The sequence below is a fragment of the Brassica napus genome, chromosome A4 (genome assembly GCF_020379485.1).
Source record: "Brassica napus cultivar Da-Ae chromosome A4, Da-Ae, whole genome shotgun sequence".
NCBI classification, from domain to species: domain Eukaryota; kingdom Viridiplantae; phylum Streptophyta; class Magnoliopsida; order Brassicales; family Brassicaceae; genus Brassica; species Brassica napus.
The window spans coordinates 21,412,488-21,437,072 of record NC_063437.1 but is presented as its reverse complement, the minus strand read 5'-3'; the positions used below and the strand labels follow the sequence as shown (position 1 = coordinate 21,437,072).

The 24,585-nt window shown below is 34.7% G+C and overlaps 4 protein-coding genes and 3 long non-coding RNA genes across 7 annotated transcripts; 4 read left to right on the top strand and 3 right to left on the bottom strand.

Annotated features, from left to right (window-relative positions):
* The first annotated feature begins 17 nt into the window (after nucleotides 1-17).
* Nucleotides 18-1,968, top strand: LOC106452157 (fasciclin-like arabinogalactan protein 8). The gene has a single exon (XM_013894185.3). It carries the CDS (start codon nucleotides 650-652, stop codon nucleotides 1,877-1,879), a length of 1,230 nt encoding a protein of 409 aa, XP_013749639.2. The 5' UTR covers nucleotides 18-649; the 3' UTR covers nucleotides 1,880-1,968.
* Nucleotides 1,969-5,271: 3,303 nt separating this feature from the next.
* Nucleotides 5,272-6,073, top strand: LOC106452155 (protein LITTLE ZIPPER 1). Its single transcript, XM_022719644.2, has 2 exons — nucleotides 5,272-5,640; nucleotides 5,726-6,073. The coding sequence occupies exons 1-2, from the start codon at nucleotides 5,543-5,545 to the stop codon at nucleotides 5,904-5,906; spliced, it is 279 nt and encodes a 92-aa protein (XP_022575365.1). The 5' UTR covers nucleotides 5,272-5,542; the 3' UTR covers nucleotides 5,907-6,073.
* A 27-nt stretch (nucleotides 6,074-6,100) lies between these two features.
* Nucleotides 6,101-8,091, bottom strand: LOC106452154 (4-hydroxy-tetrahydrodipicolinate synthase 2, chloroplastic). Its single transcript, XM_013894184.3, has 3 exons — nucleotides 7,714-8,091; nucleotides 7,376-7,459; nucleotides 6,101-7,182 (listed from the first exon to the last, which is right to left on the bottom strand). Exons 1-3 carry the CDS (start codon nucleotides 7,800-7,802, stop codon nucleotides 6,255-6,257), a joined length of 1,101 nt encoding a protein of 366 aa, XP_013749638.1. The 5' UTR covers nucleotides 7,803-8,091; the 3' UTR covers nucleotides 6,101-6,254.
* Nucleotides 8,092-8,321: 230 nt separating this feature from the next.
* Nucleotides 8,322-11,325, top strand: LOC125608389. Its single transcript, XR_007339311.1, has 4 exons — nucleotides 8,322-10,465; nucleotides 10,596-10,652; nucleotides 10,910-10,951; nucleotides 11,048-11,325. It is a non-coding gene; the product is annotated as an uncharacterized LOC125608389 (long non-coding RNA).
* A 193-nt stretch (nucleotides 11,326-11,518) lies between these two features.
* On the bottom strand, nucleotides 11,519-13,288 carry LOC106345358 (AT-hook motif nuclear-localized protein 22). Its single transcript, XM_013784563.3, has one exon. It carries the CDS (start codon nucleotides 12,715-12,717, stop codon nucleotides 11,791-11,793), a length of 927 nt encoding a protein of 308 aa, XP_013640017.2. The 5' UTR covers nucleotides 12,718-13,288; the 3' UTR covers nucleotides 11,519-11,790.
* A 1,305-nt stretch (nucleotides 13,289-14,593) lies between these two features.
* LOC106422949 lies at nucleotides 14,594-16,224 on the bottom strand. Its single transcript, XR_001284555.3, has 2 exons — nucleotides 15,139-16,224; nucleotides 14,594-15,052 (listed from the first exon to the last, which is right to left on the bottom strand). It is a non-coding gene; the product is annotated as an uncharacterized LOC106422949 (long non-coding RNA).
* A 66-nt stretch (nucleotides 16,225-16,290) lies between these two features.
* LOC125608388 lies at nucleotides 16,291-18,702 on the top strand. The gene is made up of 2 exons (XR_007339310.1): nucleotides 16,291-18,356; nucleotides 18,419-18,702. It is a non-coding gene; the product is annotated as an uncharacterized LOC125608388 (long non-coding RNA).
* Nucleotides 18,703-24,585: the final 5,883 nt, after the last annotated feature.

The following is a 24,585-nucleotide window of genomic DNA, read 5'->3' as shown; positions in this document are numbered from 1 at the left end:
TATTTAAATGGAGTAACATCCGATTACCTTGAAACATATATTTTATATTGTCAGCATGTAGATTGTAATGCTTTAACCGCTCAAAAAATCGTATAATAGGAAGCAGTGATTCAATACTGGCCCTCACCGAATTTCTATTTAAATGTCTATAGCATGTGTATATTTTTCCTAGACCTCTTTATTCTACAATACAAAAAGCCAGGTTTGAATCATAAATGTCTAAGCTACTAGTCCACAAACTATTCTGATATTTTTAAACATCTTTGCAGATTGAAAACTTCTGGTAACGCAAAAACAAAACTCAACACAATCCATCAATTAAAAGTTTAAATCTATTTTTTCATTGCAACAAAAAGAAAAGGTAGAAAAGATTAATGTAATCCCAAAGAAATATCAGCTAGAAAAGATTAAAGAATCCCAAAGCCCATTTTGGTAGTCTAATCAAGAAGACATTAAATGGAATGACTTCTTTTCTTACAGTTATTGTACGGCAAAACACATGTCCCCCAACCAATCCAGCCCATTGATAGAGAAATCATTAATAGTACTAGTCAAAATAACACATAACCACGATTAACTACTTACTTAACCCTTGATTTCACCTCATTATTATTTCATCCTTCGTTTCTGTCTACTCAACCGTCTCACAATGGCGCCACCACAGACCTTCTCACTCCTCGCCTTCACTTTCTCCCTCCTCGCCATCTCTTCCACCGTAGGCGGCTACAACATTACTAAAATCCTCGCTAGCTACCCGGACTACTCCTCCTTCAACAGCTACCTCTCTCAAACGAAGCTCGCGGAAGAAATCAACACCTACCCGACGATCACCCTCCTCGCCCTCAACAACGACGCAATGGCTTCCTTCGCCGGAAAACGTCCCCTCTCCGTCGTCAAAAAAGCTCTAAGCCTCCTCACCCTCCTCGACTACTACGACCCCGAGAGCCTCCACCAAATCTCAGAAGGCACGACTCTCTCCGTCACACTATACAACAACACCGCCGGAAACGCTCCCGAGTACCTAGGATACGTCAACATAACCGATCTTTACGGAGGCCAAGTCGCTTTCGGCTCCGCCGTTTCGGGCTCCAAGCTCGACTCTTACTTCACAAAATCTATCAAACAAATCCCTTACGACATCTCCGTCGTCGAGATCGATGCTCCCATCATCGCTCCGGGAATCTTAGCCGCCTCCCCCGCCAACATCACCGTATTGCTAGAGAACGCCGGTTGCAAAACCTTCGCTAAAATGCTCGCCAAGAGTGGAGTGATCAAGAAGTACGAATCAGTTATTAAAAACGGTTTAACGGTTTTTGCACCGTCCGATGAAGCTTTCAAAGCTAAAGGCGTCCCTGATCTGACGAAGCTCACACGAGATGAGGTGGTCTCGCTAGTAGAGTATCACGCACTCGCTCATTACAAACCCAAAGGCTCGCTGAAGAGTAACAAAAACAAAATCTCCACGTTAGCCACTACCGGAGCTGGAAAATTTGATCTTACGACCTCCACCTCCGGCGACGAAGTTGTTCTTCACACCGGCATTGCTTCGTCGAGACTCGTCCACACGGTGCTGGACGCTACCCCGGTCGTTATTTTCACGGTGGATAATGTCCTCCTCCCTACTGAGCTATTCGGAAAATCTCATTCTCCGGCGCCGGCGCCGGCGCTATCTCCGGCCGGAGGAGCTTCACCCACCGCTGCTTCACCGTCAAAACCTTCTACGGACGAGTCACCGGGAAGTTTTCATTCGTACTCGCCGACAGGTTTAGCTAACAGCAAGTCGGCTAACGCGGCGGTTGCCATGAGCTCACCGTCGTTGTTCACTGCATTGGTCACGCTTGTTACCATAGCCATGTTTCAGTTAGTTGAAACCTTTTGAATTCTCGTAGTTGTTTTTTTTTTAGGGTTATTACTAAACGATGTAGTTTCACACTGTACAAAATATATAAAATAAATGGGCCTACAAAATCTGGAGTTGAGAGAGGTGTGGCCCAGTAATATTTATTGAGGAGAAGCCCGACTTCCTACCCAACCTCTTGATACCGACACTTTTCTCTTCGGGATGCCGACGCTCGTACCGTGTCTTTATTCCATTTGACGAACGGCAAGGCGTTCAAACATCTGATGGGAATCAGAAACATGTGGACATACATAATGGACGAAGACGATAAATCTACTTAGAAAGATAACATATTCGTGAACTTACACTCATTCCAAATCATTTTTCATTAACTAACACATTAGAAGTGAGGTGTAGTGTAGATAGACCGGGGAAAATGGTACGGTTTGTAACATGGGGAGTTGTATATAGGCCCGGTCCATGGCATAAGCCACATAAGAGGTTGATTCCTATCATTGCATTCAAAAATTCATTACAAATTTGCATTATATGTTTAATTGTATATTTTCTTATATTGGCTTTGGGCTTTAAACAAATTTTGTTCTTGTTGGTCGGGCACTCCAGTATATTTACGTGGAAATGCAAAGATAATGTATTGATTAAAATATATATGTGAAAGTTTTGGGATGTCTACTTCAGGACAAAGCATCTCCATAATGTGATGCAATGATAGCAACGATAGAATGAAGGGAAAAGGAGAGAGCTAAGCTAGAGATGGTGGCTAACAATATAAAGCGCAAAGAGTAAGTCAGAGGAATCATCAATGGATAATCTGAAACTAAAAAGAGAGGCTCTGATGGTGAGAAGAGGAGTATACGTAGAATCTCCTTTTTGCAACAATCTCATCACTTTGAAAGCAATAACAACTCCAGGAATCACCCTCTCCTATCTCTGATAAGTTTATTTGCATCTTATGAACTCCTTCATAAGTTATATATTTGGTTCTAAATTCTAATAGTAAATTTCTGTTAGTTAGTTAGCTTTGATCCATTTTGTTGTATATAAGATACTCAAAAGGATGGCTATGTATGAACAGTAGTAGAGATAATATCAATAGTATAATTATAACAAGTTTTGAACACTTTTTTAGAGAAGCGTGGATGGATGGGGTTTCATTTCGGTGTTGACTATCTCCTCCAATTCCATTTGATGTCTCTTATAACTTGGTTTGTCTTTGCATTTTGGGTTTCTCTATTGACATTATCAATACAAGAAATGAGTACATTTTATTTAGTGGTCCTAGTCCTTGGTCTCATCAATTTATTCTTCTTAACCTTTTCTCCATGTATATCATCAGTACATGTAATGAGTAGAGTCTTTTTGTCAATGTGTAGCTTGATATTTTTATTGAATAGTCATGAAATTTAGCTTTATATGATAAGAATTTTTCACATGAGACTATTTTGTTATCTACTTGTTTCTTTTTACTTTTCTACTGGGTTTTAGAGAAATTTAATCTGGTGGGATATAGTTAGGATGTTGGCAAAAAAATAATAAATTAGAGATTGGAAAATAAGGAGTTTTTATTGGGCTACAGAAAGAAGGAAGGGGATTGGGCATATGTGCATGTGGAATTTGTGGGTTTTGAAAAGAAAATAGCCCACAAAATTCATTATGCAAAATGATGATCATGATGATAATGATGGTTGATGAATCTATCGTCGTCGAGTGGGGAATGGGGTTATTATGGCAAATGCGTATGATGATTGTGTGGGAGGAAGAAGCCAAGTCGATGGTTTCGTTTTCGAAATTAAATGTGCTTTGGTTTTTGCTTCTACTCCAACTCGAGTACTCCATGACTTTATCCACTACTACTTACTTCAACATATATATATATATATATATATATATATATATATATGTTACTATGTTTATAATGTGCATATAACATACATGTATATTATTATTGTAAATATACTAAAACAAAAGTCATTGCACCCGATTCCGTTGTATCGATTTCACTCTTTTTCCTGTTCTTTCCAAGTTTTCAGAACCATCATCCCTTAAACCCAAGCTCTCTACCTCACGTGAACCATCACGAGCCAACAATACGATATTGACTAGGTATATCAATATATAGATAAAGAATACATAAGGAAGATACACAGTATTGGCTTAACATGGTGCTAAGCTATGTTTTATCATATAGTTGCCCAATATGCGGCTCATAATAAAGATAAGCACAGTGCTTATTAGCTAAGGATCTTAATAATATTCTACATCTAAACATCTATATAAACTAATGGACGGGGAACAATGACAAACAAATGGGAGCAAGTAAAGTTAAATAAACTTTTGAAAGTAAGTCTTGTTGTGTTTATTTAACGGAATGATTAACCATCATTAGATATGACTTTCAATGAGTTGAAAATTCTGGATTTTACACTCTCTTTACTTTGGTGGCTCGGATACGTAATCATAAAACCCATTAAACAGAAAACACAAAGAAAGAAAAGAAGACAGACTTGATGGATTAAAAAAAGAGTTAAGAGGAAACACTTGTACTTGTGATGAAGATCGAGGTTTTGACGTCCTCTTAACCTTTTGACTACTTTGGCTCCCAACTAATCATGATTTGACCTTTTTCCAGTCAAAAAAATCTGCCAAATCGCTTCATTAAACTCAAGACAATTCTTACAAACAAAAAAGTACAGTTTTCTTGTGCAAAATTTAAAGCTTAATCTCACAAAAATAAGCAGAGGTTAAATCCACTTTATTGATTCTTTTCTTCAACAAAAGGTTAACCATTTTACTGTAATAGTATGTGTAACATTAAAAATGTGTGTTCAAATTTCAAATTTTATTCATTTTTCTTTTATTCACTTATAATCAGAGCGCTATAATTAAATATTTGAAATTTGATACCTTCAAATATTTTTTAAGTAATTTACTATATTAAATAAATAAAAATGGAAGAACTTTTGGTCTAGATCCATACCTTGTTTTGAGAACCCAATAAGTGATCATTTGGTTGGAACAAGAGACCGAGCCTTACAACCAAAGGGTTAGTTCATTGTAATGGTTAGGTCGAAGATTCATAAATTTCATTTATACCTAATCAGAGCTTGTACCAGTAAAATTTATTCGGTCTAGAATATATTGTGTATATGTAAATGTAAAGCATAGTTGTTGGTGTATAAGAATAGCCAAATGTTGCACAGATTTGACTAACTGTCACCTACATTTGTAAGGCTCCATCAAACCATGTGACTAAGTTGACAAACAAACATTATCATAAGTTATAGCCTTATAGGGAACCAAAATTGTATAGTTTGTTTCTTCATGTGTACCTCTTAACTGTGAGTTGAGCTTTATAGTTTATAGGGAAACTATTAAAATTCTTCTAAATAGTACGATTATCAGTCTAACAAAAAAAAAGATAAAATAATGATATGATATAGATAGAGACTGTTTTTGCTAATACTTGTTCTTCTCCCTCATAAACATCTTTCACTGGCCCTTTGTAATTATGATTCTTCTCTTGACATCATTGTCTTCTAAAGGAGCATCTCTATCTCTCTATAAAGAAAATGCAAAACACAACAAACTTTCATCTATATAACGCTTCTATATCTCTCCCACTTGATCAAACACATCTCACTTCTCCTCTCTGTCTATTCCTGATCTCTTCAAGATCCAAACATGTGTTTAAGTTCTTCAAAACCATTCTCACACACACCCACGAGACTAGTCCTGTACCTCAAAACACAAACCCACGTTCGCATCCCTCGCCTCTCCAGGTTTCAGTCTCAATCATCACACACATCTCTGAAAACTATCTAAGTCACTATAACGTTTTAACGGTCTGTTTTGTACTTTTTTCAGGAGGAGAAAGATGTGGCGAGAAGAAAAGGAGATGGAGATTAACAATATAAGACTCTACATGGAGAATCAGTACATGATTCAAGAAAACGAGAAACTCAGGAAGAAAGCTCTTATCCTTCACCAAGAAAACAAAGCTCTCCTCTCTCTGCTTCAGACCAAAAACGTTTCCCTTGTTCCATAAAACAAAAAAAAAACAATCTAAGGGCTCTAAAACACATGCCAGTGTCTTATCATATAAAGGGGTTTAGTATTATTACTTGGTATACATCTAATTTTTTTTTAAGTTTCATCTCTCATGTAATCTATGTATGTGTGTTCTTTTGTTAATGGTACGTCAGACCAAAACTATCTTCCTCTTCCGACCGCAACACAAACAGTTTAAAAACGAGTAAAAGCAAATCATAAGTACTTAACAAGCAATATGATGAATGAGTTTCATCCCCCAACTACATAAACCAAACCATCTCTTCTTTCATTAAACACCAAACAAAGTAAACCCAAAACTCAAAAAAAAGAAAGTATATTATGCTTAATATCGACCAATAAGGATAAAATCATCATCATCAAGCACCTGAACATCCCTCTCGCCCACAAAATGCTCACGTCCAATCTCCTCCACCATCTTCACAAACTCAACCCTCTTAGCCAAAGGCAACGGCACATACGGCAACCTAAACACCGGCCTCGCAACTCCAAGCTGGGCCAAAGCAGTGTTGAGCCCAATAGGGTTCGGCTCCTGGAACAGCCAACCCATCAAAGGCAAAAGCTTCGAGTTCAAAGCCGAGTCTCTCCCTTCAAACATCAGCTTCCTCATCAAACCAGGAACCAAGTTACTAGTAACCGATATAACTCCTCTCGCTCCATAGTCCCACCTCGAATCATGACACTCGTCGTCATTCCCACTCCACACAACGATCCCTCTCTCAGTATACTCTTCGACCCTCTTGTTCCCAACGCACTCCTTCACGCCAGCTAAATTTGGACTCCTAGAAAGCGTCAAAATCGCGCTGGGCGGTATGTCCTGCCCCGTTCGACCAGGGACATTGTATATAATCGTCGGTCCCATGTGCATAACGGACTGAAGATGCGCTATTATCCCGTCCATCGAAGTCTTCCCGTAGTAAGGGTTGATGTGAAGAGCAGCGTGCATCCCCACGGCGAACCCTTGCTCCGTCGCGTGGATAGCTTCTCTCGTCGAGTTGCTTCCCGTGTTTCCGATGACTTTGATGCTTCCTCCGAAACAGTTGACCGTATGGCCTATGAGCATGATGTGCTCGTCCCAGCTCATCAGCTGGCCTTCGCCGGTTGTGCCGCCGACGATGACGCCTTCGACACCGTTTTGTATCTGGATGTTGACTAAGTCGTCGTAGGCTTCGAGGTCGAATCTTCCGTCGGGGAGATACGGCGTTTTGATGGCTGTGATCACTCGTAGAGCTTTTATGTCGTCTGTGTTTGTCCTGACAAACAAACACAAAAACAAAAAGATAATTTATATATATATGAGATTTTATATTCATAAGAATTTCTTTTTGGTCGGGTTGCGGCTGTAACTTCCGCCACCCAGTTTGCGCTGGGAAAGACTATTTACAATGTTCGAGCTGAAAACACTTTTATTCATAAGAGTTTCATCTAAGAGTTTATGCCACGGACCTGTTTTTAACCTCCAAGCTGCGCATAGGGAGGTGGAAGTTCGGTACAACAGCTGCTTTTGGAGAGACCCATCTTGAGCTTCTTCTGCGTTATGAAGACACATAAAAAGCAGATTAGCCTTGACTCAATAGGCAGAACAAGAATCATTACATGTTATGTCTCAACGAACAGGTCATTGTCTATATATCACTGGATTCTTTAAACAAATAGAACCTCAGTTACACGCCAATACAAGAAGCTATATCATGCCTAGCTTGAATTAATAAAAAATAAAGGAAAACATTACCTAACAGCAAATGTATTGAATCTATATAATATATGAGGAGAAGAAAAGGAACCTCTTGTAGGCCTCGAATGGTGGCCTTGGACAGGGAAAGTGTAGAACAGAGTCCAAAGAACACAAACCATAACCTTTCAAAGCAGCCATCTTTGAATAAACCCAGTAATAAAATTTACCAAACGGAATTCAATTCTCAGAACAACGATCCAAATTCAAACAAATCACACAAGCTTGGCAATTAGTTAACGAAAACGTTGGCAATAATAATCGTTGGAGGGAGAAGTGAAGCGATAAGGGTATGGTAATGGAGGCTTCTGAGCATAATGAGCGAAAGATTCCGATAAGGAGGAAGCGGCGAGAGATGGACGGAGGAAGAAGACGAAGGAGACAGAGGATTGTATATATTAAAAATACAAAGCTGCTGTTTTTTTTAGGGTTCTCTTTTTGTCTCTCTAGATATTGCCACGTAGGTATGAGTCAACGACACGCACGCACAGAGGTTATGGTCAACACTCTTGTAGCAGCCTTCTAGAAGACTTTTTTTTAGCCCAATAGGCCAAAACATTTACTGGTTATAAATCCATTGGATCTTTTTAATATTTTCATATTACTATTTTAGTGTAAGATTCGAGCATATCCGTATTTTTTTGTGTGCATATCCGTACATTAACTCATGCAATGCACGTTCGTGTTCAGGACGGTCCATCGTGACTACTCCTCATATACAGTAGTTGTTTTTCAACGATTGTTTATTTTTTTTGGTCTACGCATTGTGGTTGTCTATTGTCTAATATACACTATGATTAGTCTAAACTCTCCATTAAGATCGTTGAGAAAAAAACTCTCTTAAGAGCCCATTATAGGCCTAATACTGGACAGATAATGACCAAACGCAGTCTAAGATTGATAGGCCCAACTCCGATTTGTAAGAAAAATATAAACGGATTCTAGGTTTGGTTAAATATTACGGACTCCGTTGGTTCATAAGCGGTCTTGTTTTTTAGAATTTAATAGATAAAACCATTTTGAACAAATTAAAGGTAAGATAATAGTGCGTTTCCTCACTCTCTCCTTTTTGTTCTTCTTCAAACTACATATTATATAATGTGTTGCTGACATATGTCTTTCTATATCTTTTTGATCACTCATCTTTCTATATATTTTATATCTTTTGATCACTGCGTTAAGGAAACAAACAAGACTATAATATATGTATCACTAAACACATGGAGAATTGAAGAGAGACCCACTTCAATTATAGTTGATTTATTTCGGGTTTTATATAGTGTAATCATTGAATTGGAAAGTCAAAGAACATATACGTATGTCTAATCACTCATGATGCCGACTAATATGAAATTTCAATCAAACCATAGCAAAAACATGGAACAACTTTAAAAAAATGGCAGAAGAAAATAGACCTGTTTAATTAATGTACATATGCATTGACAAAATGTGACTATTAGTTAAGTAAATAATGTGATATCAAAAATGATTAAATGGCATAATTTTTTTTTTGCGCAGGCCACTCGGTTTATCTTTATCGTTATAATTTTATTATTGTCAGTAATCTTTCTAACAGCAAAAATGATCGATCGATCATAGGTTATAGAAGAAGGTGAAACATAAGATGAGATGTAAATGCAAAAGCAGAGAGAGATGGCTTTGGAAGTAAGGAACACTCTCACTTCACTCATCGCCTCGTAAAGGAACTTTTCCTTCCCACAGATACGCACGTGCGTCGGTGCTTCACCCAATGCTCATCTTCTCTTCCCCTCTCTTAATTGCTTTCTCTTCTCTCTCACTTGCAAATCAAACCTCACACAAATTATATTCTTCTATAAAATGTATGTGATCTACTTATATTAGCTATGATCAAGTGAGTTTTGGCAAAAAAATATCAAGTGAGTTAGTCATAGACTCATGGTTATCATCATTTTCTTGTTCCAAATTTTTATAATCTATGTCTACTGGACGTCTTACGTTTAACCGAGAAAGCTACAGCTCAGATTTACTTTATTTGGATATTACTAATAAGGCATATATTACACGGAATTTCGTGAAAATGTACAAACACAAGTATCTGCCACATGCAATCACCTTGTTCCCAAGCCTTGTTCTTGTCATTATGCCTCTTGCCTCTCACCATCTTCTTGCCAACCTCGGAACAATCATCTTTTCTCCTTTTTTTTTCTTATATACTTTAGCGTCTAATTACTTAAACTTTTGTAAAATTATTATACAGCCTTAATACCAAATAAAAATAACAGTTTTTAAATATTTAAACAAGAAAACAATATTCAAACAGTGTGAACTGCTTAGAAAATGGGTTTATTGTTTGATAAATTAGTAAAGGACTAAAAACAAATATTTGACCAAATACAAATAAACTGACATTCTTAGTAACATGTTAAAGTAGGAGCCTTAGAGCATGATTATCGCCGTCTTTTAAGCGTCTCTTAGTTGCTGACTAAGATAAAAAATAAATGAAAAATAAGAATTACCTCAAAGAACGTCGCTTAATTAAGCACAAGAACAGACGCATCTTGTGGACACGCGTCACGTTGATATGGTTTTGGGAGGAGAATACGAGGGGAAGAAAAAATTCGACGACGAAAACTCCAGATTTCTCCTCGATGGAGTGGAGACAATCTGGGTGATCTCCTCGACAATGAACCAAAGCGGCGGTGGCCTCCTCTCCGACGACAAAATCATAGGTACAGAAAACTCTTGTGTCTCGCTTCCTCTTTACGCCTCCATAACACTCTTCTCGCTGCCACTCCTCTCAAGCCTTAACGCGTCCGTAGCAGGTACAGACAAATTGTTTCTTTAAAGGGTTTTCGGCAACTCGATCTCTTTAGATAATCATACACTTCTTCTGTTGTTAGTCTAATTGGGGTTTGTAACAAGTAACTGAGAGTGATTCTCCGGTGTTTGCAGATGGCGAGCACTTCGTGGTCCTTAAGCTAGACCCTGATGGCAAAAAGTTCGATAAAGGTTCATACTTTTCTAACTTCAACCACGATTTGTTAACCCTATGTTATGGCTTTAAGTCGATGTTACTTCATGTCTGTTTCGTTACTGCTTCTATGGTCACTTCATGTAAGTTTATGTGAGACATCTCTGATGAACCGTGTTACAACTCATGCCTACTGTATCTTTTGAGGCTTGAGAGGTTAATGTTGTGGTATGTACCCAATAACATAGAGACTTACTGCAAGAATTGATCATACAAAACACTTTAAACTTTGCAGGAACAGCGAGCAGAGCTAGAAAACGAGACCTTACGTAGACAGGTGAACCAAACCATTCTTATAATCTGTGTTGAATCATCTCTTATCACCAAGTCTTCTTTCTACTATCTAGTTCTAATCACATTCTATTTGAAATAGGTACAAGAACTGAGGAGTTTTCTCCCGTCGATCAACCAACACTATGCTCCATCCTACATCAGATGCTTCGCTATAGATCCCAATACCTCACTTTTACAACACTTGCTTGGGAGACATTAGCCACTTGTCATGTTATAGTATTAGTATATGCATATGCATTAACACTATTAGAACTATTAATTTCTTACATGTGTAATAGTATATGCATATGCATTTGTGTTTAAAACTGGTATATTCATGCAATTAAAATGAATAGTATTTTTTTTTAAGAACCCTAATTAAGAGCTTTGCAATGGAGCATAAAAATGTTTGGGTTTCTTAATGTTGTGTCTTAACTTACTTTTACTACTTAAAAGTATTAAAAAAAAATAAGAGCCCCTAAATGGGTCTTTGGGATAATCATGCTCTTATCTTGGTGTGTACTCGTTGAGCGTTATAAAAATTCAATGAATCTAGGTTTTGCACTCGAATCAATCAACAATACGCAAAGCTTAATTAACACCAACACATGGATCACAAAATTCGAAATCAACAACTTATAATCTCCTAGTCAACGCAAACACACAACCCCCATGTCAAACCTAAGAGATCGATCGACCAGTCCCATGACCAAAACGATTCTCTTTATCAAAGGCTACAATGATCTCTTATAAAACAAAGGGGGAAAAGAAAATTAAAATTTGACAGAAGAGATATTACAAATGAAAAACGATGAACACAACTAACGTATTTTTTTTCACCATTTAGAAAGATGGTCTCGGAGTTCCCCAATAAGCTTCTGCTGGCAGTTGAGAATTCATAAGACTCGGAGGCAACCCTTGTATAAACGACGTCGGATCTTGCATCAACTGTTGCGGCCGAGTCTGCGTTCCACCACCCATCGTCGCGTTACCATCTATATTATTAGCAACCGCTCCAGCCGTTTGCTGCTCGTCCTGATCATCTTCCTCTAAGGGCAACCTCTCATACGCAGCGTTCCCAAACGAAGCAGCCATAATCACCACAGGTCCTGAAGCCATGAGTGGACCCACCACGCTCCCTCCAACGACCTGTCCTTGACCACCGGCTAGGTAAATCGTTAGACCCGACGCCGCCGGTGGAGCAGGAGGAGGGAGGAAAGATCCCGAGAGAGAAAGAATCTCGAAACGTCCGTGTAAGTTAACTACGGATGAGCCACCACCGGGAACCGAAGCTGGTTGTCTTATGGTAACGTTCGTGACGGCGCCGTTACCGCTCAGAACGCAGATACCACGTTGGCGACGGCGAGCGAAGACGGTGACGCTTTCCATGACGTCACATCCGTTAGCTACTTCCATCACATGGGACTTGAGAGCGTTTGCGCTATCTCTAGTGATGATGACTGGTGGTTTTGGTTTGTTCTTGGATCCCGCTGGTCTGCCACGTGGCCTTCTCGTGATGTGGTTATCTCCTCCTCCGCCTCCGCCGCCGCTTTCTCCGCCGGAGCCGGGGGTGTTTTGATCTTTTCCAGCTGAAGAGTGCTCGTTTGGATCGATCTCAGAGTCTCGGTCGCGTTTTAGTCCACCGATCCTGTGCTGGTCGATATCGTGGCCGTGGTTATGTTGCTGCTGATGCTGAAACTGATGGTGTGGGTGAAGATGGAGATCTCTTGAGAGGAAAGGTGGAGGAAGAGAGCGAGAGACCTGATCCATTTCTTGAATGAAAAGCAAAAAAGCAAACAATTAAAAACCCTAATTAACTAATTAATCTCCTCTGCTCTTAACTTGAGGATGGATACACAAGAGCTCAATTCAATTAATTAAGGAGAAAAAGATTGAAATTTTGAAGAAGAGAAAATAAAAAGAGATATAAAGTCATATACATGTAAAATGAAACTGGAGCAGAACTAGTAATACATGAAAATGAAACTTCTAAGAAGAAGAAGAGAGAAGAGATGAGAGAGATGGATTTAGGGTTAGGTCTGAGAGGGTAAGAGGTCAAGGAAGTATTCAGATGGAAGATGGGTTTAGTTTTGGTTTAGACTTTAGATAGACAGCGTGCCGCATGGGCGGTGTGTGGGTCCTACTCACTGTGTCACTTGTGGGGGTCCACTTTTTGTGGGGCCATTCCCCTATTGTGTAATAATTTCGGTTAATTTTAATTATGTAAGAAAAAAAAGTCCGTGAAAATATTAGATGAGGATACAAGTATATTCCATGGATGCGTGGGATTACATCAAACATTATATGGACACACAAATTGAAGCACACGAGTCTATATTGAATCTAAAATAATTTCTTTAAGTTAAGCTAAGTAGGGACTTGCCCTGATGTACGACATTATGTTTCTCGTTGTAACGGTAGAATTTAAATATATTTCTATCTATTTATACACCATTCAATAGTTAAAGAGCAACGGAGAAAATTATAATAATCTTCAATACAATGAGGTAGGTAGAATATATAAGCCAAACACTTATATATTTCCTTAGCAGTCACTATTAATTTCCTGTGTACATATATGTTGTTAAGAATCAAGTATTCATTTTGATTTGCGTTGACAGACAACTTTCAAACAATCATTAAGAAATATGAATCCATATCGTATTTATAGAGGATTCCTTAAGGTGATTTGTAGAGAAAATGCATCTAATTTGTTTTCTCAAATGTATTTGTTAGTCTTCACAAATATTATTGAAAAAGATACATGTCTGCATAGAGATATTTGTGCGTTTTTTAAGATTAATTAAGGTGCATGAAAGTTAGTGACAAATAATTAAGAGTTGAAATGGCAAAAACAAGCTGAGAATGTGAAGAAGAGACGTTATTGTGGTTGGATAATGACAGAAACTGTTTTAAATATGTCATTTCAAATCTAGGAGAAGAGAACCACTCTTGTATTTACTTACTTATAGCGCTATGCGTTGTACTATTTTTTTATGATATATGGTATTGATATTTTATGCAGTTTTCTAACATATTTTCCAGTTATGTATATATATCCGAAAGGTTCCACGATTTATTACCATTCTAATATCGCTCGACGAAAAAACGATATATATGTCAATGTTGTTAGGTTTTGTTTCAATGATCACATTTTTATTTTTTTCACGACTCTACTAGCTAGTAAATGAAATTACTAATCAGTAAATATAGGTATGTTATACTCTGTGTTTTTTTGGGTGTAAATGTTAAGAATGTTCTCAGTTCAGTTGGTAGCTATTTATCCAACATCATCAGCTCCGACTGTGCAATTCACTAGTACTAATTATTATCATTAATATCTATATAGAAAATAAGTATCACAAAAACATGTTTTAATGGTTTCACTACAAGAAAAAAGGCTTTTGTTAGCGGACGAAAAACGCTATCTAAAAATATGATAGCGGTTTATGAAGCGCTGTATCATCGCCCGTCATAATAGGTCAAACACATTAGATAGCGGTTTTTGGTATTGTTATCTTATTGTCATATATTATAGCGTTCTTTTGCGTGCAATTAAATATTTTTTAATAACGTTTTATTTTTGCTATTATATATTATTAAAATATAAAAAAAAATTAAAAAAAAAAGAAGAAAAATCACAAAATACAGTTAAAATATATAATATATTAAATTATTTTTACTAAATAATTGAATTTGGTTTACATATTAAAGTAGGTTTACAAAATTAACCTAATTAAAAACAAACAAAAAACTAAACGTAAAAAAAAATATACAGTTTACCGCTAAACCTAAAAACCCTAACTCCTCGTGCCTCCATCTATTTTGCCGCAGAGCTCCAACAGCCGCCTCCTTTACCGGATCTGTCAACCACCATCACGAACTCCTCCACCATCGACGCTTCAAACCAAGCTGTCAGCTACGCCATATGCTTTCCTCCTCCATCCTCGACGCTTCAGCCATGCCGTCAGCCACGTCCTCCATCGCCAAGCTCTCCGCCAGATCAGGTCCTCATCTGCCATATTCATCCATCCTCGACGCTTCAGCCATGTCCTCCGTCGTCCTCCTCCATATTTTATCTCTGTCAATTGTCAGCAGCCTCTGCCTTCATACAAACGAATCAGAATTGATATAGAAAAAGAACAAAAAGATGGAAACTTGAGAGACATTTGATAGCGAATAACAACTTACAACTGAGTTGATTTGTTGTAGAGAGAAATCACTCCGTGGATTTTTTGTTGATTTGTTGTTAACAGAGAATCGTGAGAGATGAGAAACTGTAAAGGAAGAAAGAAACAGATGAGATCTATAGCGTGTGTGTGTGTGTGTGTGTGATAGATGGTGAGAGATGAGGCTAGTGAAACCCAGAATCTGAGACTTGTGAAAGAAAGAGATCGATAGAGTATAGAGGAAGAGAAATGAAAAGATAGATTAATTCTTATCCGTTGGATTACAAGTAATCAATGGTTTAAAATATTAATCCAAATTTTGAGGAACTGACCAATAAGAAGAAAGGTGGAAGATCACAAAGGAGTGATTTTGAGCCTTTGGATCAAAATCAATCAAAGGCCAAAAAACAACTAATAAAGATTATACTTTTATTTATCTATAATTATTTAAAAATGTCAAAATTTAAATAAATTTATATAGAATTTTAACTAAAAGTTTTCCATTTGAATTTTGTGGTTATGTGATTTAAAAACTAATTTGATAAAAAGATTTTAAATGCTAGTATTTCTTCTTTTTTGTTGTTTATTTGTTTAGTGGTTTTTTATTTTCGAAATGTATAATGTAAAATTTTATATGTTGTATATAATTTGAGAAATATATTATATATACATATATATTATAAAATTATATTTTATTTAAAGTTTGAGGTTTAGTGTTCTATCACATAGGTTGAAGTATGTGGTTTAGGGTTTATGGTTAAAGTTTGAAAATAGATATATTGCTTAAGATTAATTTTTTTTTTTAAAAGTTAATTTTAAGATTTGGAGTTTAAGTTTTCAAGTATTATAAAGCTTATTGTATTAGAATTTAAAGTTTGTGTATAGAGTTTAGGGTTTGAAAACTTGTTTAGGGTTTAGGGATTCAAAATATCAAACATAGCGTTTTAGTTATAAGTGTTACGGGAATCAATACATAGCGTTTCTTACCTAAAGTGCTATGTAAACTATGTATCATAAAATTTAAAATCCAACCCAACTAAAGATAGCGTTTTTATTTTTAGAAACGCTATCTAAAACTAAAGGATGTATCAACCATAGCAGAAACGAAAAAAACGCTATCCTACTCCGTTATAAAAACTCATTTTTCTTGTAGTGTTTTGATCAGTAATAGTACTGCATAGTAGTGAAAGTTAGGAGATAAAAAGAAACAGTATATAGGTAAAACGAGAAGAATACAATTGACCAAAGAAAACGTTAAACGTTAAATTCTCAAGTTCATAAAATTTATGAAATTCACATATTTCACCAACTTTTTTAATGAAATTCTGAAATTATTCCACCATTCTGAAAGTTACGATTAGACGGTTCGATGAAAACTGACTTATATTCCTTTAATTTCAGCTGTTTATATTTGTTTCTTTGGCTTTTAAGCATAAAGCAAGTTAGTAGTATTATTACTACAGTATTATATTGAGAGGTTGCTCAGTTGCTGAATGGATTTATTGTGTATGGTTCGCTCGATGATGGCAGATTCAAGCTCGTAAATCGCGAAGCTTGGAAAGACTAAAGAGACACGAAGTGGAAGTGAAAGAGTAGATGACAGGCGCGTCAGACGCCGTTGGATGTTTGTCCCCGTCGGTTGCGATGACTTCACGTCACAAGACTAGCCAGCGAAACCAGCTCACACTCGCACGTGCAGAAGCTGCTGACATGCGTGAATAAGATTCATTTAATGTTAAATCACTTCTCTAAAAACATTGACTCAGTTCAGGATGTGCTTGAAAGATCGAAAGGGTGGCTTTCACGTCACGATCAGAATATTTCAGGTCATCAGCGGGGTGAAAATTCACTACTCTGATAATTACCTTTTTAAAATATCTAAAAAATTATATCCAAATTTCCCAAAATAAGCAACTTCAGTTATTTTCTTGTTCACCCCCTCCTCCCCCCCCAACCAAACTAAACATTCTCCGGACAAGACATATCAAAAGCGTTCGACAGTGCCACTTTTTTTTTTCCGTCTGAAAATATTCATTCAAGAGTTTGTTAGAAAAGCCCAAAGGACAGTGCCACTTCTCATTACCTTTTTTTCTTTCTCATTAAGTGTTTTTCTCATTACTTTCTTGTTTAAAGATTTCATTTGTCTTGAAATATATTCATGTTTTCAAACGATTATGTAGTATCGTGTATGTATTATTGAAAACTTGATCAACAAAAAAATGTACATTATATCAAAGAAATTGACGTAGTATCATAGGCATATTAAAGATAGATGGAAACGATGTTACATCCTACTATATAAAAGGAGCTATTTTAAAGGCTTCTAAAGTGTGCCACATATGCAAAAAATTCCTGGCCAATCAATCTAACAGCTCATCTTAAACTGGGCTGATATCCATGTCAATTACGAAGCCCAAACAATTTATTTAAATCCCAGTCAATACTGAAGTCAGCCCAATATCCATTTACGGTATATGATACCAAGAAACTAAGAAGCTCATTCTATTTTATGAAATTACATGCTTTTGTTTAGTCTTTCGCCACAGTGACCGGAGGCGTGTTGAATCACAAAGCTTCTCACGCATCCCATTATTATACTATTTCAATTGAGGTTCTTAGTGTTGTTCTAACTTATATTTAAAAATAAATTTTATTAAATGTTATAGATTTTACTATTATCTTAATAAAATTTAATATAGATTTGATATATATTATATCAAATTATATAAAACTAATAAAAATGATATAAAATTGTATAATTATCAAACATTTGGCCTAAACAATATTTTTAAAATTTTGTAGATATATAAGAAACTAAATATCATACGATTAGATATTAGATGTTTAAGAATTGCATATTTTTAAAAGCTTTAGTAATACAAATTGTATAATTATATAAAAATAATAATATTACTAAATCTGGAATGGTATATATGAATATATATTTATTTTATAGATGATGCATAAGATATTACCAACATTAAATAAAATTATCCGTCTCATGTTTATTTTTTTAATTGTAGAGATGACATGTAGCAAAATGCCCAAAATGACCCTAATACCCTAGATATATAGAAAATATAAAAAATTTGAAATATAATACAATAATTATTTGTAGATAACTGGTACGTTTAACTTTGTGGGACAAGGAGACGTCTAATTTCAGGGAGTAAAATCGCATATCTACCAGAAAAAACTAAATCGTAATCATCACAAGTATCATTCTACGGTTACATGAAGGTAATAAACTAAACATAAAGTTTATGTCAAACTAAATTCTTACAAATATTTCATTTTTTCAGGGAAACTATCACTCACAACCACACCTGGATCACGCTTCTACTTTGACAACAATATTGATATCATACAACGCTTCCAAAAGAGGAATAAATGTCTATCCTAAGCCTCATAGCAAACGACACCAGTCAACTTTTTTAAAATTTACGTTACAGCTTTCTACGTCAATTAAATAGGCACACTCAAATACTATTTTCTCTTACGAATATTAAATTCATCAACATAATTTATTATTCAAACTTACTTTAGTTTATAAAAAAAAGTGATCACCGCTTCCAACGTCTTCGCATTATAAAAGAAACAAAACTTAACTTACACTTTCAGAAACTTTAAAACTTCCAATTTTAATTAAACTGTTTTTTAATTAAACATATAATCCGCGCGAAGCGCGGACACGGACTCTAGTACCTATAAAAAAACCTCTTTGGTAGTGAAGAAAATATAATAAGCTCTGGATTCAGTTATGATTTGACTATGCTTAATAAAAGTTTTAACATAATCATCAGTTTCATTTCCATGGCTTGTTAAATGCTGGAAAATTTATTATTTAATGTGATTCATTGTTGTGTCGGATTAATTTTTAACTATCCGGATTCCACACATTATATAATGTATACATAAATAGTATGTACTATACATATCCCTTACCAGTTTCATTATGTCCACCAAAAGGTCGTTTGCTTTTATTTTCTTCTTAATTCCATATTATATACTACATGGTATATAAAACAAATATTCAACCAATGTGATAAAACAAGGAGTTATAGATATAATGATTGGGGAACAACTTTGAGAAAAAACTCAGCGTATATACAATTCTATATATACACAATTTTAGTTATATATAACGTTGGAAAACATATGGAATCTACGGCAAATATCATACTGTTATATATTTATTTTGTTACAACTTGAAACATATTACCAAAAAGTGATGCTTACAAAGGTATTTCGAGAGTTATCTCAATCGGACGGATGCAAGGAATTTATAATCGAAGACATTACTAAGGCAGCGAGCTCAATATTATTTATAAATATATTGTTTTTTTTTAAATCTAAATAGATGAAGCTTTTAGGTTAACTTTTTCTTTGCTTTTGCATGAAGTCGAATTATGTTTGCCAAGATCAAGATAAACGTATATATATATATATATATATATATACGTCATAAACGTAACTAATTAACATGATAACTAGCTGAGTCCAAAACGTCAAGACCCAGTCCTCTTTTCAGCATGGTTCTTTCCATTTTATTTTTAAGGATTCCTAACTACTTGTTATCGATTTTACATTATATTTTTCAGCCACAATGGTCTGTTTCAACTTGGCTTTCTAAAAAAATGCATTTCTTTAATTAAGGCGCATATAAGAATGAAACTGAGAAAAAAAAATGGAACTTAGATGCTTGTGGTGGCTCTGTAGAAAGTTTATTTCCAAATAATCTACGCATATTTGGATTAATCAGATTTTTTTATGATATTTGGAAAATTCGTGGTGGTAAATCACAGACTAGATATATTAGTCTATCATTAAGTATTCAAGATAAAATGCGAATTCATATATTGCTAGTGTAGTTAGCAGTCATCGTAGTTAGGAAGAGAGAGATTGATAGTTTAATGCATGTATTGACCGCATGGGAAGAAGAGAGAGATGTAGGTTGAATCTGAAACCAGAACGTGTGGGCGTGACTCTTTTCTTTCCCACCCATCCCCCGCGGATCCCGCTGACACCCGACCCGGCCCGACACGATCCGGGTGGGTGGACATCGGACTAGCCACTCGCATCTCACTAATTTGTCTTCACTTGCCATCCAATTAGGAGGAGGCATGTGGCTCTGAAACCCATGTTACGGTTTTGAAATTAACTACTGTACTTTTATAATACAACCATTAATACACTTGGATCATGACTCACTAAAGGCTAATTAACATGCTACGTGACCATTTTCGTAGTTATCAAGAAATTTCGAGAATAACAAGATCTTTGGACTGTTATGTGTATAATCTTAGCTCAATTAGTGGCATATGCTCATTAATGTCGTACCTTGCTTGGACTTCCTCTTCCCTTTCTATATCTCGAGATTGTGTTTTGTTAAATTGAGATAGATATGTTCTGATCTTAGAAAAGATGAGTTGTGATATGTTTTGACTAAATCTTTCAAGAACTTAGAAGCTACATGAATTCACTATCTAAGCGGTTTACTTAAATTCATGAAGTTGAAAAAACTCCACTAACCCATTCAACCATGCTCTAAATATACAACTATATTTAGTTGCTTATTATTTCTTGAGTTAAAATAAACGGAACATTAGTTATTATTACATACTTTTGTCAATAAATTGCAAATGAAGAGAGACAATTAAGCCATATATTTATGTTTAAGATGTAGTTTCTTAAACTCTACCATGTAGCAGATGAACGGAGTTTGTAATTTTTTATTTGTATGTATAAATATAAACTATAGAAGATTAAGCATAAAATATGTATTTTCTTAAAGTAAATATTTTTGTAAATTTGAAAATGTCATAAAAATGTTGCCGATCTTGAAAATTTGTACATGTAATAACATATATATTTTCTCAGTTACAGTTCATACTTCATACTAGTGGACATGGAAGCTTAATGGTTGATTAAAGTTTAATTTTAGGTGAGAGTCTGAGAGATAAGGACGGACGTTATGCTTTAGATAAAGACAAACACAGCTCGATGCTTTTGTTAGGTACCCAATATCTTTTAAATCTATTACGTATATCCACGTCGTAATGTATTATATATTCAGTTTTTTTGTAATGTGAACTTTATCATATGTATATACGAGTCGAGGGAAAAAAACTATGGCTTAAACATGTAAGAGCATTATCTTCAAAAAAAAAACATGTAAGAGCATGATTAAAGAGATGTTGTTAGGGTGAGGTTTTTAGCTGAATATAAAAAACTGTCTCTTAATTTTTAACTAAAATAAATTAAAAACCGGTTCTTAGATATTTAAAACTCGGTTCTTAGTTTTTTTAGTTAAAAATTAAGAGACAGTTTCTTATATTCTGCTAAGAACTCCACCTTAAAAACATCTATTAATTATGTTCTAATCGAATTTTTAGAATATTAAACTCGCAATAGACAACTTTTTATTGTTTAGTGCTGATGAGAGACAAAAGACATAGTCATCTATTAAATTATTTATAAGAGAATATTACTAATTTCATTTTTAACCTATATTATACCCAACCTAATCAATCAATTTGTTGTTTGTCATCACTTTAACATCATTCGTAAATCTTTTTTTCTAAAGCATCGTTCGTAAATTTTGCACACCTCTCGTATTTTTCTTTCAAGAGTTAGTTATATTGGAATTGCCCCTCTTAATTCCTATATACATAAAAATGTAACAACTGAAATCACTGTTCATATAAAATGTGAAGATAAATTTGTTTGAAAGTATGAGAAATGAAAAAGGAATAAGAGTTTAAAAGAATGGACCAAGGCCGAGGCTGTCATGTGACTGACAGCGATTTAGTTTAAATTATCATTTATCGTTTATCTTCTTTTGAAACGAACATATGCCTCGAGAACTTGGTGCCAAAATGTCAACGATTCTCTTAACAGCAACTTAAGCATCAAAGCACGACGTATTTGGAGTATTTAATTATGTAATTACCATCTAATTAATATATTTATATATTATGGGGGCGTTGATCAATTCTTAATTTCTTATTTAATAATCAGTGGAAGAAACATTAGCCTGTTTAACGGTTAAATATTGCTACAAGGTTACTTTCGATTTTCAGATTCCTTAAAACTGAATTTAGAATGTGAAAAAGAGATGTTAAAAGTAACAGTTATAAATACGACAACTAGTACTTTAAAAAAAAAAATATATATATATATATATATATATCAATTTTATAGTGGTTAGTCCAATGATTTAGGGATTATTTATAGTTTTGCTAAATTAATTGATAAAAAATTAGAACGATGTCCATGTACCATGAAAAGGAGTTTATCATAAATTAATACAAATGTATAATGTGGTTATAAATTTTAAAACGAATTAAAAGATTATAGGCTTCATATATAGAGCATTTACCGAAAACTCACTATTTTCGTAAGGGGGTGGGGGGGGGGTGGTTACATATAGATTAAAAAAATTTGACAATACTGTTTTAATGCATAGTTGAATCATGTAATAACATATGATGAGGTTCAAAGACGCTTGGAACCTTTGTTGTCTCCGTTTCTCTTGGGAATAGCAATTTTATAGTGGTTAGTCAAATGATTTAGGGAGTATTTGCAGTTTTGCTAAATTAATGGATAAAAAATTAGAACGATGTCCATGTACCATGAAAAGAAGTTTATCATACATTAATACAAATGTATAATGTGGTTATAAATTTTAAAACAAATTAAAAGATTATAGGCTTCATATATAGAGCATTTACCGAAAACTCACTATTTTCGTAGGGTACACATAGATTTTGAGAAAAATTCAAAAAATTTGAGAATACTGTTTTAATACATATTTGAATCATGTAATAAAATATGATGAAGTTCAAAGAGGTTTGGAACCTTTGTTGTTTCCGTTTCTCTAAGAAATATCAATTTTATAGTGGTTAGTCCAATGATTTAGGGATTATTTACAGTTTTGCTAAATTAATTGATAAAAAATTAGAACGATGTCCATGGACCTTGAAAAAGAGTTTATTATAAATTAATACAAATGTATAATGTGGTTATAAATTTTAAAACGAATTAAAAGATTATAGGCTTCATATATAGAGCATTTACCGAAAACTCATTATTTTCGTAGGGGGGTACATATAGATTTTGAGAAAAATCAAAAAATTTGACAATAATGTTTTAATGCATAGTTGAATCATGTAATAACATATGATGAAGTTCAAAGAGGTTTGGAACCTTTGTTGTCTCCGTTTCTCTAGGGAATAGCAATTTTATAGTGGTTAGTCCAATGATTTAGGGAGTATTTGCAGTTTTGCTAAGTTAACGGATAAAAAATTAGAACGATGTCCATGTACCATGAAAAGGAGTTTATCATAAATTAATAAAAATGTAAAATGTGGTTATATATTTTAAAACGAATTAAAAGATTATAGGCTTCATATATAGAGCATTTACCAAAAACTCACTATTTTCGTAGGGGGGTACATATAGATTTTGAGAAAAAATCAAAAATTTTGACAATAATGTTTTAATGCATAGTTGAATCATGTAATAACATATGATGAAGTTCAAAGAGGTTTGAAACCTTTGTTGTCTCCGTTTCTCTAGGGAATAGCAATTTTATAGTGGTTAGTCCAATGATTTAGGGAGTACTTGCAGTTTTGCTAAATTAACGGATAAAAAATTAGAACCATGTCCATGTACCATGAAAAGGAGTTTATCATAAATTAATAAAAATGTATAATGTGGTTATAAATTATAAAACGAATTAAAAGATTATAGGCTTCATATATAGAGCATTTACCGAAAACTCACTATTTAAGTTGGGCCAGCCTCTTTCTAGGGTTCCATACTTTGGGACTTTATGTTCATAATGACGTCATGCTTGCTTTTGGTACTCCCGAAAAACAAATCTTGATCGAACCCATATTTGCCCAATGGATATAATCCGCTCATGGAAAAACTTCATATGGATGGGTACACATAGATTTTGAGAAAAATTCAAAAAATTTTAGAATACTGTTTTAATACATATTTGAATCATGTAATAAAATATGATGAAGTTCAAAGAGGTTTGAAACCTTTGTTGTTTCCGTTTCTCTAAAGAATATCAATTTTATAGTGGTTAGTCCAATAATTTAGGGATTATTTACAGTTTTGCTAAATTAGTTGATAAAAAATTAGAACGATGTTCATGTACCACGAAAATGAGTTTATCATAAATTAATACAAATGTATAATGTGGTTATAAATTTTTAAACGAATTAAAAGATTATAGGCTTCATATAAAGTGCATTTACCGAAAACTCACTATTTTCGTAGGGGGGTACATATAGATTTTGAGAAAAATTTAAAAAAATTGAGAATACTGTTTTAATATATATTTGAATCATGTAATAAAATATGATGAAGTTCAAAGAGGTTTGGAACCTTTGTTGTTTCCGTTTCTCTAAGGAATATCAATTTTATAGTGGTTAGTCCAATGACTTAGGGATTA

Excerpts from the sequence above, each read along its gene's own strand:
- LOC106452157 (XM_013894185.3), top strand. The coding sequence starts at position 650 with ATGGCGCCACCACAGACCTTCTCACTCCTCGCCTTCACTTTCTCCCTC.
- LOC106452155 (XM_022719644.2), top strand. The coding sequence starts at position 5,543 with ATGTGTTTAAGTTCTTCAAAACCATTCTCACACACACCCACGAGACTA. Across the intron at positions 5,641-5,725 it reads CGCATCCCTCGCCTCTCCAG|GAGGAGAAAGATGTGGCGAG; the intron begins GTTTCAGTCTCA and ends TACTTTTTTCAG.
- LOC106452154 (XM_013894184.3), bottom strand. The coding sequence starts at position 7,802 with ATGGCTGCTTTGAAAGGTTATGGTTTGTGTTCTTTGGACTCTGTTCTA. Across the intron at positions 7,460-7,713 it reads CCATTCGAGGCCTACAAGAG|AAGAAGCTCAAGATGGGTCT; the intron begins GTTCCTTTTCTT and ends TTCATAACGCAG. Across the intron at positions 7,183-7,375 it reads AGCTTGGAGGTTAAAAACAG|GACAAACACAGACGACATAA; the intron begins GTCCGTGGCATA and ends TTTGTTTGTCAG.
- LOC106345358 (XM_013784563.3), bottom strand. The coding sequence starts at position 12,717 with ATGGATCAGGTCTCTCGCTCTCTTCCTCCACCTTTCCTCTCAAGAGAT.